Source organism: Hydra vulgaris, chromosome 15 (genome assembly GCF_038396675.1).
Source record: "Hydra vulgaris chromosome 15, alternate assembly HydraT2T_AEP".
Classification (NCBI taxonomy): Eukaryota; Metazoa; Cnidaria; class Hydrozoa; order Anthoathecata; family Hydridae; genus Hydra; species Hydra vulgaris.
In genome coordinates this window covers 50,133,242-50,149,184 of record NC_088934.1, presented here as the reverse complement: position 1 = coordinate 50,149,184, position 15,943 = coordinate 50,133,242, and the positions used below count along the sequence as shown (strand labels likewise).

General features: G+C 25.2%; 1 protein-coding gene across 1 annotated transcript in view; it reads left to right on the top strand.

The window, feature by feature from the left end:
• Positions 1–12,728, top strand: part of LOC136092185 (uncharacterized) — a 93,157-nt gene extending 80,429 nt beyond the window's left edge. The window contains exons 5-9 of the mRNA XM_065819924.1: positions 2,527–2,707; positions 4,613–4,802; positions 11,962–12,061; positions 12,261–12,310; positions 12,401–12,728. Coding sequence (XP_065675996.1) covers positions 2,527–2,707; positions 4,613–4,802; positions 11,962–12,061; positions 12,261–12,310; positions 12,401–12,579 — 700 coding nt within the window. The 3' untranslated portion in view covers positions 12,580–12,728. The remainder of the gene's footprint in view (positions 1–2,526; positions 2,708–4,612; positions 4,803–11,961; positions 12,062–12,260; positions 12,311–12,400) is intronic.
• Positions 12,729–15,943: the final 3,215 nt, after the last annotated feature.

Below are 15,943 nucleotides of genomic sequence, written 5' to 3'. Positions count from 1 at the left end.
AATTTATATTAATCTTTATATACTTATTTAATATTTATTTCTAAGAATTTGTTATTTTACTTTTTATTGACTTTTTTATTACTTTAAAAGAAATTTGTTTTTTTAATTTTTTAATTCTTTAAAAAAACTCTTTATGAAAGTATTCTTTATTGTTTTTGTTTTATCTTTTTAAAATAAAGTCTTATTTTATATATATTGGTAACATTTATATACTCTATACGAAATTATTTATTTTTTACGGAATCAATCTCGGGGCTTAGCGATAAGACAAATTGTGTCTTCTTATTGCCCCGGCCATTTGTATATTGGAAATATTGGTTGTATTTATATTTTTATACGGCAAAAAATGGAGAGAAAAAAAAAAAAAATAATAATAATCTAATAACCTTAAAGTACGAATAAAAGCAGCAACCTGGATTGGCCACCAAATGCTTGGTTGTCTTAAAAAGTTATTTCGGTGTCAGAGCTCTCTAGCAATGGAAAAAACTGTACCAGCTGTACATTAAACTGCATTTAAAGATTTATATTTGTAAACTTCTTTACTCATTTGTGTTCAACAACGCGCAATTTTGTTAACTAAATATTTTAAAATCTGTTTATTAATCCTAATTTGTGAATGTGCTGCATAAGTGTTATTAATCCAGTTCTTAAAAATACGGATGATACTTAATAATTAAAAATACTATTAGAAGTATAATATTATAATATAATAACAGTATCAGAAATAAAGTAACGGTATTAAAAAAAAGTCACTAACTTGTATAATTGTACGTGCTTTAAATTTTAAAACATGCATGCTTATAGGGGTGCCTAATTGCTGCTATGCCCCGGGCGTCATGAAAGATCTCGGCGACCCTGCAAGGTATACATCTTAATATATGTATGCCTTTTATTTTAAAGAAGAAAAAAAGGCCGTGGTGCAGTTGTTAGAGCGTTTGCTTTAAAAGCAGGAGATCCAGGTTCGAAACAAGCTTTGGGCATATTTTCGCGTCACAGTAAGGAAGAAGGGGTGAACTTCCTGGGTTAGTGCACTTCCGTGGTTCTCTAAGACTAGACCGTAAGATTTTCTTGGGGCACTTAAATAACAAAAAGAAAAAAATATATAAAAATTATACATTTATAAATAATTCAATAATAAGTTTAGTTTTCTTTTACATATTTCAAAATTTTCATATTTAATTAAGCAATAAGAATCAGCAACAGAATAGACATTATTCTATAAAGGTTTCTGGAAAAAATAAGAGCACTATTTTTCCCTTGGTTTCAATTGTGACCATGTCAAATTTGTTTCATTTCAATGTGTTTTCACATTATTTCTACATTTTAATGTTTAAAAAAAGTGTTTTAACAATTCGCTTACTGTGACTCCTAATAATACATATGTTAAAAATTTGTACATTTTTGAATTTAAATATAACTTCATTTTACAAATGAACATAAATTTGAACGTGGTTTAAAGTAAACACTTATAAAAATTATTACTTAATTATTATTGCGTAAGCGCAACATGTTTTTAGTGATGAAAAAAAAATTAAATTTTTATTAAAAAATAAATACTTAGAGATCGAAAATAAAATTTAAAATATTTTAAATTATCACTAGATCCATTTAAAGAAATAATATCTATAAAAATACGTTTTTTGGCGCTACCTTTTATTAATTCAATGTTTATTAATAGATTTCAAACTTGATTAAAAATTATCTTGACTTTATAAGCGACCATGTAAAAATCGAATTCCTCTTAGTTTTATTATGTGGGGTAGTTGCTCCACAAAACTTTCTGACACTTCCAAAGAGTTCTCATGGGTCCTGTTGTAAATAATAGGCATGATTTTTACAAGTCAATTTTTATAGGGTTTAGCGTCAATCAGTTTTAATAATTAGATTGTTCTTATCTTTAGCAAAAACCAAATAATTGAAATAATCTGAAATTATAAAAGTTAAAAGTTAACGAACCGTTTGTTTATTTACAATTAATTAACATGTAGCAATACTGACAGCAAATAGTTCAAAGACAACACTTTCGATTATATATAAAACTTTAAATAAATCTAAAAAATGAACTATTTTTATAATAAACTATTTTATTTTGTCTTCATTTATTTAAAAAGTTTTTTTTTATTTACTTATATGGATTTTGTTAACTTTTTAAATTAAACTTGAATGAGATAAAAATTCCCCAAAATTAAAGTTACCTCGATTTTTAGTATGCACATAATGAATTCACAATCAAATAAATTCTACTTATATATGGAAACTTATCCTTTTATCCATCCAAACTATTAAAAGTGATATCATGGAATTTTTGTTTTAATATGATTAAAAAAAACCCGCAGTAGTTTACTTTTTTTTTTGCACTATGTTTGTTGTTGTAGACGAGTAGCCATTATTAACTTATTTTGTTAGATACTTTGTAAAATCTGTAAACATCTGTTCGTTACTATTAATGGAATTTCAAAATTATTTAACTCATCTGTGAAATTAAACCATTTACAACTGAAAGTATTTTATGCTTATTTGATTTAGTAGCGAAGAAGTATATTTGCTTGTAAATATAACAACAAATCCAGAGTGTTATAGTTATCTCCAGAATGTGAAAATTGTTCTGCGAGCTGAATTGCTATTGAATTTGAAACAATTTTTTTGGAATGATTCAAGCTTGAATGATTCAAATGTTCAAGGGAATGGCAAAATATTCATCGTTAATGTGAGTACAATATTTAGTTTCTTTTTAGTATATTTGTAATATTTACTGATGAATATTATTTTACATGTCCCAGATATAAACCTATAAACAAGCACTAATCAAAGATACGCATAGTCTTTGGTTTAGGTGTCCTGAAGGTGCATAAAAAGGTATGACACTATTATGTAGTATAAATGCATATAGTAAATAAAGTTGCTTAGCATGCAATTTTGCGGTCATATAAATGAAAAACGTCGTTAACCTAGCGTGATGTAACAATGCATGCTCGACATAATGTCTCTTAAGAGCAATCTTCAACATTGCAAATAAAGGTGGAAGTGCTTGTAAATAGAGTCTTTTATATACAGTGTATATCCGTTTAATAATATTTAAAATTATATAAATGAAAATATTATAATCAAGTTGAGTTTGCAGATTTTACATGTAAAGGTTGTTAACATGTATGCATATATTAGAAAACTATTGAATCTTTTGTAAAGCTTTTAAGTTTTTTTTTTGTTTAAATTGATTTTGCGTTTTATAAAAAAAATTGGCATTATAAATTAAAAATAAAAACTTATTTTTTACAAAGTTGAGAAATTTGGAAACATTAGTTCTTACCACAGAGAGTAGCGCTCTTAACTACTAAGCTACTATGAAACCCAAGAGAGTAAAAGTTAAATGTTTTATACACTCATTATGACAATAGTTAATACTTTTTGGTTGTGATTTTTTAAACTAAAAAAAGATATAGTTAATAAAGAACTGCTAATACTAGCGGTTCATGTAATGAGCACTAATACTTGACCCGCCTAAATTGCTGTTATTCCAATAAAGCAATTTCACTAAACATTTTCAGATAGGTGAATATATGAAACTTTTAACAGAAGGCATGAGAATCTTTTTTTTCAATTTTAAAAGTTCAATTTTTAAAGCGAGATTGCAGTAGCTATTATTATTGATTACTAAATCAATAATAACAACCGAAAAACTTTTACAAAAAATAATAAAAAAGTTTGTAATGGAAACAAGTTAAACGAAAATAACTATACTAAAACGTTGTACTAAACTAGAAATAAGAAATCAATATTTTATGAAAAGCCAGTTTTAGTGTTTTGTTTTGATTTTTTTTTTGTAGTTACAATTGTGTTATATTTATATTGGTACGTCTTCAAGCTATATATTTTTATATGTTACTATTTCTCTTATTATTAAACCTTTGTTTGTGTTACAAAATAATTAGAGTTAACTTTGTTAGAAGATGTTTTTTAAAAATATTTTAATGAAAAGTTCTTTATCAGCTCTAACACTCTTTTCTTACCAAAGTTATTGCAAAACATAACAAAAGTTGTTGCAAAACAAAACAAGCATATATAACATAGAAAAAAATTTAAGAACTGTCTGTTGTGCTTTAAGACAGCAAAAAGCAAATTTTATTTATTTTCTTGTGGTTCTAATTGTGTTAATAATTGTTCTAATTGAAAATTAATTCATTGATATTTTGGCAGTGTAACTACTCGTTAACAGAAAGTTAAAAGAGAAATAGGCTGACACAACTATTACAAGCATAAAACTTTGCAAAAACGTGGCAATCATTGTTGATAAAAACGTATAAAAATTATTTTAAACTATTGCAAATAGAAATGGTTGATCATTATATTTGTTATGATTTAAAGAATAATTGCAAATGTATTTAAAAAAAACTAAAAATAACTCATTATAATGCTTACTTTAACTCTTTTATTCGAGGTAAGTCAATTTTTTATGTTAAGTTTACTTATGTTAATGATGATCAAATTGCAGCCAATATTTATGTATTTATAAATATAATGATTAAAGAATAATATCAATACTGTCAATAAATGTCCACTCCAGAAAAAATTGAAACTGACTAATCTCTCTATAATGTTTGTAATTATTTTTCAGGTGAAAAAGCTCACTAGAAATATGTATGTAACATTTTCAGTTAATTTTGTTTATGATAAAAGTGTGGTTAAAAAAAAAAGAAGCGCTTCAATCGCTGTCGATTTTAACTGGAATTATTTTTGTGAAGACCCTGTTGTTAAAATTAAAAATCAAGTAGTTTTGATATCTCTAAAAGGATCAATTTCCACAGGTAGAAATTTTTTTTGTGTTGCAATACGTAAGTTTGCTTGACTTTTATTGAAAAAACAATATATGAATAGACAAATACTGAGGTTTTTAGTTTAAACAAAAGTTCTTTAAATTAAAGATATAAAAAATACAAAAAATTTATTGTTGTTCATTTTGTTGTGAAAATCATATGAATGAAAATAAAGTAAATTAATGGCATTTTAAATTTTTATTAAAATATTGTATTATTTTATATTATCTGTATAATATAAAATAATATGTTATTATTAAATTAACATAAATTTGTGTGTCAGACCCGCACAAACCTTGGATTCCTAGGTATATTGAATCAAACATAAATTTCACTGTTTATCGTCCGTATGTCTACTAGCGCATAACAATTTAATGTAAGCAATAATTGTTTTTGTATTAACTATCGCTGCACATAAACACTTTATACTTTTATTTAGTTAAATATGATAAAACAAAAATACAAATAAAATTTAAAATGAATGGAATTAATAAAATTATTAAAATGAATGGAATTAATAAAATTAATAAAATGAATGGAATTAATAAAATTAATAAAATGAATGGAATTAATAAATTGAATGGAATTAATAAAATTAATAAAATGAATGGAATTAATAAAATTAATAAAATAAATGGAATTAATAAATTGAATGGAATTAACAAAATGAATGGAATTAATAAAATTAATAAAATGAATGGAATTAATAAAATGAATGGAATTAATAAAATTAATAAAATGAACGGAATTAATAAAATTAATAAAATGAATGGAATTAATAAAATTAATAAAATGAATGGAATTAATAAAATTAATAAAATGAACGGAATTAAAAAAATTAATAAAATGAATGGAATTAATAAAATTAATAAAATGAATAGAATTAATAAAATGAATGGAATTAATAAAATTAATAAAATGAATAGAATTAATAAATTGAATGGAATTAATAAAATGAATAAAATGAATGGAATTAATAAATTGAATGGAATTAATAAAATTAATAAAATGAATGGAATTAATAAAATTAATAAAATGAATGGAATTAATAAAATTAATAAAATGAATGGAATTAATAAATTGAATGGAATTAATAAAATTAATAAAATGAATGGAATTAATAAAATTAATAAAATAAATGGAATTATTAAATTGAATGGAATTAACAAAATGAATGGAATTAATAAAATTAATAAAATGAATGGAATTAATAAAATGAATGGAATTAATAAAATTAATAAAATGAACGGAATTAATAAAATTAATAAAATGAATGGAATTAATAAAATTAATAAAATGAATGGAATTAATAAAATTAATAAAATGAACGGAATTAATAAAATTAATAAAATGAATGGAATTAATAAAATTAATAAAATAAATGGAATTAATAAATTGAATGGAATTAACAAAATGAATGGAATTAATAAAATTAATAAAATGAATGGAATTAATAAAATGAATGGAATTAATAAAATTAATAAAATGAACGGAATTAATAAAATTAATAAAATGAATGGAATTAATAAAATTAATAAAATGAATGGAATTAATAAAATTAATAAAATGAACGGAATTAAAAAAATTAATAAAATGAATGGAATTAATAAAATTAATAAAATGAATAGAATTAATAAAATGAATGGAATTAATAAAATTAATAAAATGAATGGAATTAACAAAATGAATGGAATTAATAAAATTAATAAAATGAACGGAATTAATAAAATTAATAAAATGAATGGAATTAATAAAATTAATAAAATGAATGGAATTAATAAAATTAATAAAATGAATGGAATTAATAAATTGAATGGAATTAATAAAATTAATAAAATTAATAAAATGAATAGAATTAATAAATTGAATGGAATTAAGAAAATTAATAAAATGAATGGAATTAATAAAATTAATAAAATGAATGGAATTAATAAAATTAATAAAATGAATGGAATTAATAAAATTAATAAAATGAATGGAATTAATAAAATTAATAAAATGAATGGAATTAATAAAATTAATAAAATGAATGGAATTAATAAAATTAATAAAATGAATGGAATTAATAAAATTAATAAAATGAATAGAATTAATAAATTGAATGGAATTAATAAAATTAATAAAATGAATGGAATTAATAAAATGAATGGAATTAATAAAATTAATAAAATGAATGGAATTAATAAAATTAATAAACTGAACGGAATTAATAAAATTAATAAAATGAATGGAATTAATAAAATGAATGGAATTAATAAAATTAATAAAATGAATGGAATTAATAAAATTAATAAAATGTTAACTATGAAGACTAGTCATATGACACTAACTTTTTTACTTTTTTCTTATTTGCGAAACTAGAGATGACATTTTCGTATGATAAAGTCATGGCAAGGTTTTTAATTGAAATCACGATAATAAGGTTACTAAAGCGTCCTTCAGTCTTTGTTGATCGCAATTTGGATTTGATGAGAGCAAGCTTACTGAAAGAACGCTCTCTTTCAGCTACTTAAACCAGAATTGTATTAAAAATGCGAAGCATAAAGCAGATCAAAGGAAATATTGACTGATGACCTTTCTAGTAGATTTCGTTGAGCAACTTGATAGAAAAAAGAGATTTTATTTGTCCTAAAGTATTTGATTGCTTTAGAACATCTAGATGACGAATTTCTTCAATTAACTCCTTTTTAACATTATTTAGGTAGAGATTTGCTAGGACTTAGCATTTTTCTTTCTGATTAAGTTTTTCTTCATCACTAGAAAGAGATGAAGAATTTTTTTTTATTTCTATTAGAAACTCATTACACCAATCTACTTTAGGGTCCTTATCCTTTTTTTTCACTTTTAGCTTCTTTTTTATTAACTTTTGTAAAAAAATGTTACTTACTCCTACCGATCCTCCCCTATAATTCTACAAATTTATAAATAAGATATAGTTATTTATAAATTTGAAGAACTATACAATATTTTTTATATTGTTTATAACTTATAATATGTTTATGAACTTTTATACTATACTACTTATACTATACTTTAGTTTTATAAAGCTATATATAAAGTTATAAATATATATAAAACGTTTTCATGTAGTGGGGATTTAGAGAAAAATTGTTTGTGCACTATACTTGTTTTTGTTTTGATAACTAAAAAAAGTTTAATGATCAAGCTTTTTGCAGTGGAAATTTTATAGTAACAGCAGAAAATAAAAGTTTTCATTAAGATTAAGTCAAAGATTACTTATAAAATTGATAAACTCATAAACAAATATTTTGGATCACTGCTTTCTCTGCTTTATGCAATATCAAAAATCTCTCTAGAATATTGTCTACCGCTTGTTTATCATACACCTTAACAACATCAACTTCTACCTTCGTATCCCGATCGTCTGATTTTGTAACCTGATTTGTAACTGTAAGAAACTAGGGTAAAATAGTCAGCATGTTGAATGTAAATTCATAAATTAAAATTGGAATTACACAGAACAACTTAACATATAGAGGATTTTCTGAATGGAAATTTCCGAAATTTCCTGTACCATCCCTGTTTATTTATGACATTAAAAAATTAGTAACGTTGCAACATAACATATGTAGTGGCTTTCTCCGCTCTGTTCCACCAATTTTCTTTAGCAAATGTAACTAAATTAAGCTAAAATGCATCTAAAATAAAAAAACAAATATTTAGCTACTAAACCTCTTGATTAATGCAAAGATGAATACCTGCTGTTACACAATCAAGCTAGCGTTTACAAAATAAATTTAAACTGTTTATAAAACTTTCGAAAAAAGTTCTAGCAGCACGACTTTCACAACAAGAGACCAGCAACTCATATTTTTTAACTGTTTCAATATCGCCAATAATTTCTTAATTTTCATCAATAATTTCTAAAACGTCGTTGTCCGTTGATTTGTTGGCATTTAGGAAGGTAGATTGTCGCAATAAGAGCTTTTTATCTTCCATAAATTAAAATAGGACACCCAACACTCGTTTATTATTTATCAATCAGTCGTTTTGCTTTCAGTTGGAAGTGAATCTTGAAAACGCATTCAAGTCTAATTTAATTATTTAGCTAATGAAAAATAATTTTTAATTAGTATTTTATTTAGTTTTAATTATGCCAATCCACGTGACTTAAGCTGTTATCCGAGTCTTCTTACCAATGGGTTATTTTACTATATTATAATATAATAAACGTCAATTAAACGTTATGAATAACAACTTATATTAGCCAATACTATTAACGATAATATTGATATACGTTTAATAAACGTATATATTAAAAGATTTAAAGTGTAGATTTTAAATCTATAAATGTTGACGTTTAATTAAGGTCGATTAAAGGTTTACAATATTGACTAATGTAGGTTGATATTGTAAACGTTAGATCAACGTTTAGTAAACGTATCTATAAAAAAGTTTGAAATATACATTTCAAAGCAAGCGTCAATTTTTAGTCAATAATAGGTCGCTAAACGTTTTATCCATTTTTCGACCAATTTTGACTAAATATTGGCCAATTCTGAACCAATCTGTGTATACTGGGAGAGTTATTAGATGCCTTTTTTTTTAACTTTATCGAAGCCGATCTCTTCAAGTGTACGTTTTTTCTTGTATTCTTTTACAACTTTTTCTACAGCGTATTTTCTGCCTTTGTTACCCTAAATCATGCTTTCAAAAACTGGACATGACTTTTTCACTCTAAGATATGTGTTACATATTTTTAAATAAGATAAAAAAGTTTTTTATTTGTTTTGAAGTCGAAATGAACTTTTTAAAATAAATAAAAAGAAAAAAAATTAAATGCAATTTCACAACATCAAATTAATTAGGATGAATGTATTGAGAAAGATTATTTGAAAAGTGTTGAAATTAGAGTAACTTAACTGATTTTTGTAACAAAACATTAATAATGTTTTTAAACAAGCCTTTTGTTTGGATAAGTGTTGTGTAATAATTCGAATTTTATTTACATTTAAATTGGAGCCATTGCAATCAGTCCTTCACGCGAAAAAAATAGAAACTGTGAAATTTTCATTTAACTTAACCTAAATTTCAATTTTATTTCATGCTATAAAATTTTACAAATCTCACTAAATATCTCACAAAGAAAGAAAAATAAATTATTTCGTATTAAATTTTTTGCTTAAAATTATGCAAGTAATCTTCCTTTTTCTTTGCCGTTTGATGTGGCCGAAGTAAGAAGAAGACATAAACTGTCTTATCACCGAGCCGCGTTTATATATTGTCTGTCTTTGTATAAAAGCAAATATATTTGCTTTTATATAAACGCATACATAATCCTTTTTTAAATGCATATAAAAATTACTTAATGCTAAAATTGTCTTCAAAAGAACATGAAACTATAGTATATTTGTACTGATCTAAAATAAAAGTAATATAAACATACATATATATTAATGCATACACATTTTCTACATTAATGCTTAATAAGAAACTTTTGTTATTCATTGAATTTTCAGGAGTATTCAAATGAATATTCATTTTAAGTACATAAAGGACTGTGGGTATCGTGTTTGGCATAAACGGCTCCCTTTACTTTTGTTTAATTTTTCTTAAAGAAAAAATTTTTTTGAGAAGAAAAAATTTTCTGTCTTTTAAATCTGCAACTTTTTCTTACTGGATAATTTTAAGAAGTTTCTAATTCTATTTTGGGATTGTATAGTTTTAGATAAATTAAATTTGAAAATTTTTACTGTATCAATGTTTACTGTTACGTTTTTATTTTTCATAAGAGGTACTACTGCAAGCGTATATTTTTGTTTGCTGGAAATAAAGTTAGATGGAAATAAAGCTTTTGATACTTGCAACTGGAATTTGCTATTTGAGAAGGTCTACTTCCATAAAAAACTTTCGATGTCTGTAGTTGACACAATTTAATCGCTCTTTCTGGTTTTTCAAACTATCAAGGATAATCTTATCAAAGAGTTACCTCAAATCAATTTAGTCTGTCACAAGGGGTGTGAAACACCTATACTGAAAGCATCCTAAATGAAATAGTCTCAGAATGTAAAGTAGGATCAACAATAAATGGCATTTATACTGGCGTAATTGCATACGAAGATATGATGTAATTTTGCTAAGCCCTACAATCTCTGGTCTGCAAGAACTGATTAACAGATTTCAAACATAGGGAGGAGCAAACTTTATCAAGTTTAACAGTGTACAACAATTTCTGATTTCAGGAAAAAGCAGTATTTCCAACAACGTTATTCAAATTAACGGAGCTTATATATACTTTCAAAATAAATTAAAACATCTGGGTTTCCAATGGGATAACAATATTAGCTCCAAAAAACAAATTTAAATAAGCGTATATCTCAGTTTCAATCGGTTGCAATAGCTCTAATCGACAGTAGGATTCGTTAGTGCCAGCCTTCAACAATAGTCCATTTGTAAAATACCTTAACTGTGCCGAAGCTTATATATGATCATGAGTTATGCAAATATGATATTAGTTTTCTTAGCAAAATAGTCTTAGAATCATTTTTCTGTATCTCGAAGTACAGTAAAAATTACTTACACTTGTTTTTTAAAATAGAGGATATTTCAACTGTTCTGCATAGGAACAAAGTAAATCTTTTTATCAGGCTGTTAAAAAATCAAACTTGCTATTCACTTGGTTTAAACTTCGTCCATTAAATGATAAATGGCAAAAATATTAAACTCACGCAACCTATCGAAGACCTGCAAACTGATGCTGTGTCAATATTGAAAGAAACGTTTCAGTTTTGGATTTTGAAAGAAAAGAGAGAGTCGTTTAAAATTTTGATGGAGGAGAATGTTCCGAAAAATCTGATCTAATAATTTGTGGAAAACACTCCGGTTATTATCATTTAAGGCTAACAACGGCGAGAGCCGTGTTGTTTTAGTTGATTTTTATTTAATTGGTGACTATTTTAGTATAATTTATTTACTTGTAATTTACTGCCGGGTGTTAAAGAGTAAAAATATAATAATTGAACAACAACAAAATCCAAAGCTTCAGTTTCCCCATAATTACTTATTGTTTTTCTAACAAGAGGGACAAGTATTAGTAGAATATAATAAAGACATAAATCTTAAAACATAATGCTTTACCTTTGTGCAAATAAATCTTTTAATAAAATGTTTTTTTATTATTTTTATTTAGCTGTGAATAAGGTAAGTCCAACATGGAATTATAAACAACCAAGCGGAACATCATTGCTTTCTGAAACTCATCAGTTTGTATGTCAGACAATGCAAAACAGGTAGATTAAATGTTGTTTGTAATTTACACATTAAGTTCCACTAAGTTAAAATATTAATGATTTTTTTTTACAAAGCATTAAAAAAAGAGGCACATTTTTGAAAAAATTAAAACAGAAGAAACAATCAATACTTTTTACTATTTAATCTGGTGAAGTCATATACTTTTTATAAAATTAAAATCAACCTAACATTCTTTAGGCAATCTAGCCCTTGTTATCAACGTGAAATATCGTCAGGAGTTATCAGTTGTAAGTTTTTTCAAAAAATAAATATACTGTAGAATCATTGTCACAGTTGATAAAAATAATATCAAAGAAATCTAAAATTTATTTATTTAGTTCTTCCAATTCAAGTAATGGAGGTTATTGGTTACGATTCAAATTCAACATTAGTTTATGGTCTTACGACCAGAAATAATTTTATAGAGATTGACATCAATAAAAGAAATCCTCTTGTTGTAACAAAAGAAAGATGTTTGAAAATACCTGTTTGTGAAAAGTTTTTAAGTCTAAAGTGACCTTTTATTTTATAACTGTATTCAATATATTTTTTTAAATTTTAACTTGCGAAAAAACGTTTTGATATTTAACGTTAAAATTTATTCCAATTTACGATTTAAAGAATATAAGTTTATTAATTTATAAAATATAGCATATAAAAAATAAAGTATATAAAAAATATTGTATATATAAAATATAATATGTAAATAATACAAAATATAAAAGTATATAAAGGTGTAAATACCTTTTAAAAGATTTTAGTTTTAATACTAATCTAATAAAAAATTATTATTTTATTTTTGGTTTTAACTTATTTTTTTTTAAAGGGTTGTTTATAATTTACGTCATGCTCTAAGGCGGGGAGGGGTAGTGGATTTGTGAGAGGCATACAAATCTTGCAACTAAAGTGTTACGATTTTGTAACGAGAGGGAAGGGGGAGGTTAAAAACGGTCGAAAATTTCGTGACGTAATTTATGGACGAACCCTAAGTGTACAAAGCTTGCCTCCAAGGAATGTGCTCTCCTGTGAAGCAAACAAAATTAATCTCTCTGCAGTTACAGTTCCTTAAAAGATATGCATGCAATATATATTATTTGTTTAATTGAATTTTTATAATATTTATCATGTCATTTATAATACACATACATTTTATATTGTTTTATTTATGAGGCAGTGCAGAGACTTTCGGAATGGCGGACGCTTTTTTATAATGAATTTTATAATTAATTAAAAAAAAAAAGAAAAGGAAAGAAATAGAAAAAAGAATAAAATAAGAAAAATGAATAAAATAAAAATAAAGAGTGAAAAAAAGAAAAAAAAAAGAAAAAAAAAAGAAAGAAAAAAGCAAAAAACCTAAACAAAAATATAAACCAAATGAAACAAAAAATAAAATAAAAAAAGGAACGAGAAAAGAAAAATAGAATGACAAAAAATGCAAAGTTAAATAAAAAAAACTTTCGAAAATGGAAAGTTTTAAAGAATTAACATAAAATATAAAAATTGCTCCGTAAGATTATGGTCGGTGGTTACGTTTTGTCCGTATATAACTATTGGTAACTTTCCTGTCAGTGCATAATATTTAATTGTTATTTGTTTATTATTATTATTTTTTTTCTTATTATATAATTTTCTTATAATTGTTAATTTGTCATCATTATTATTATCATTATTTTTTGTATTAATAATACTATTTCATGGTATTTACTTAAGATTAGTTTTTAACAATTTGTGAATGACCTCTATTGTAACATCTTTTATCGAAATATATTGATTAATTGATATTATAAACTTAATATATCAGTTCCAAATTTTTGAAATAATTTAAAATGCAATTTGAAAAGTTTAACTTAAATTATAATTACTATTGAATACGAAAAATTGATCCAAAAGTTCTCAAATTTAAAACTTATATAATCAAACTAACTTTCGATAATCAAAATAATACACCAACAAAACTTGTTTATAACGTTTTTTAAAGTTTAAATTTAAATTAATGAAAATTAAATATAAAACTTAAAAAAAAGTATAAATAAAAAATTTTCGCAAAAACAAATATTTAAGTTGCAGTTATCCAGTCTTTATTTCAATTTTCATTACTTTCTAAACACTATTTTAAAATTATAAAATAATTTTGTAACCATAAATACCATTTTTGTAACACCATATAATTATGATTTTTAAAAGCCAGATGATAAATGTATCAAGTGTAAAATTATTACACGAAAAGATATCTAAATTTAGTTTAAAATATACGGTATATAAATATTGCTCGTGAAAATATTTTATAAACTTTTTTGACTTGAGTTAAAAAATAAAAATGTTTAAAGTTGGCTCTGTGACTAAGAGTTAGCTATTAAATTACAAAATAACGTTCATCCACCTCTAAAACCTTCAATGAGGAACTTTCTTCACAACACTAGTATACCATTTATTAAGTTATTTAATTCCATTAATAGCTGTCCTAAGTTGTAGTTAAATACGGAACACATTTGATTTATGTTGCAGCTAACTTCAAAGTCTTTTTATTAACAATTTTTCTAATCTTTCTGGAAAAGCTTCATATGACTGATTTTATATATTGTTAATACTGTTAACCTTTTAGATAAAGATTTATATGACTGATCTTATGTAGAGTTATTACTTATAATTTTTCAGGTCGGGTTACCCTGTTACTGGTAACATGTAACCCAGTACAATCTGCTTTATGTCCTGCTGCCTTGTTGAATACGCATTTTTAGGCAAAGGCTAGGAGATGCCAACTCCGACATAAAACACCCTCTGTCTTGGGGCTCTTTGTTGAGTCAAAGCTAAAGATTGTGTCTCGATAAAAATACTCATCTTGAGCAGATTTTAAATGCAGCCGGCTACTGTCTCGAAAAAGGCCTCCTTGGCAAAGACTTGAGGGTTAAACAAATTCTATCTCTTGATCAGCTTTGTAACTCTTCTTCATCAATTAGGTTGGCGCAGATATATTTTTAATACATTGTTTCCAGTTTAGGATGTTGAATGCTGGATCTTCTTAACTCAATGCATGGGTTTTGCTTGTTTTTATAACTAGGCAACTCATTCTACTATCTCCTAATGAGGGTACAGCTCTAAAACTTAGTTATATGGTTCATAGACCGGCTGGTAGTCAGGTTTTCCGAAATCTGTAGTAGCTCTCAGAGAGGCTGATTCCCTCAAAAGCTGAAAAATATCAAAGTTTCAACAGTGCCATGTTGCGCATGGATGATGTCCCTGTTTGTACTTTAGGTGTGCATTGCGGAGGCCACATTTGGAGCCCTTTGTTACGGCTTAGGGTTTATAAGTAGTAATGAGGCAATTGTTAAGCAGTGTAATGATTACTATCTATGCTTTGAGTCAAGTTCTTTAACAAAAAATGAATAAAGTACCAAAACTTATAAAACTTAAAAAACCATCATCATCACAAAGTTCTCTAAACCTATCATTCACTAATATTCGTGGTCTTCATAATAACTTTTTTTTGTTGAGTCTTATCTTTTGCAAAGTTCACCAGACCTACTTGGTCTTTGTGAAAATAATTTGAGTTTAGCTGTCTCATCTTGTGATCTTAGTGTTGATGGTTATCTTCCTTTAATTCGTAAATACTCCAATAGTCACATGCTTGGCCTGGGCATTTACATTGAAAAGAATTCACCCATTTGTCGGGAAACTAGGTTTGAATCCAAAGACTATTCTTTTATGAGCTTTCGTTTAGCACCGCTTCACTCTATTGCCTTTCTCTTTGTTCTATATCGCTCTCCTTCATCTCAAGACTGCACTCAATTTGATGTTATTTTTGATCATATTGACCAATCCCTCTCTCTTTATCCATCAGCCATTATTGTTATTGATGGTTACTTTTATGGTCATTACACTGA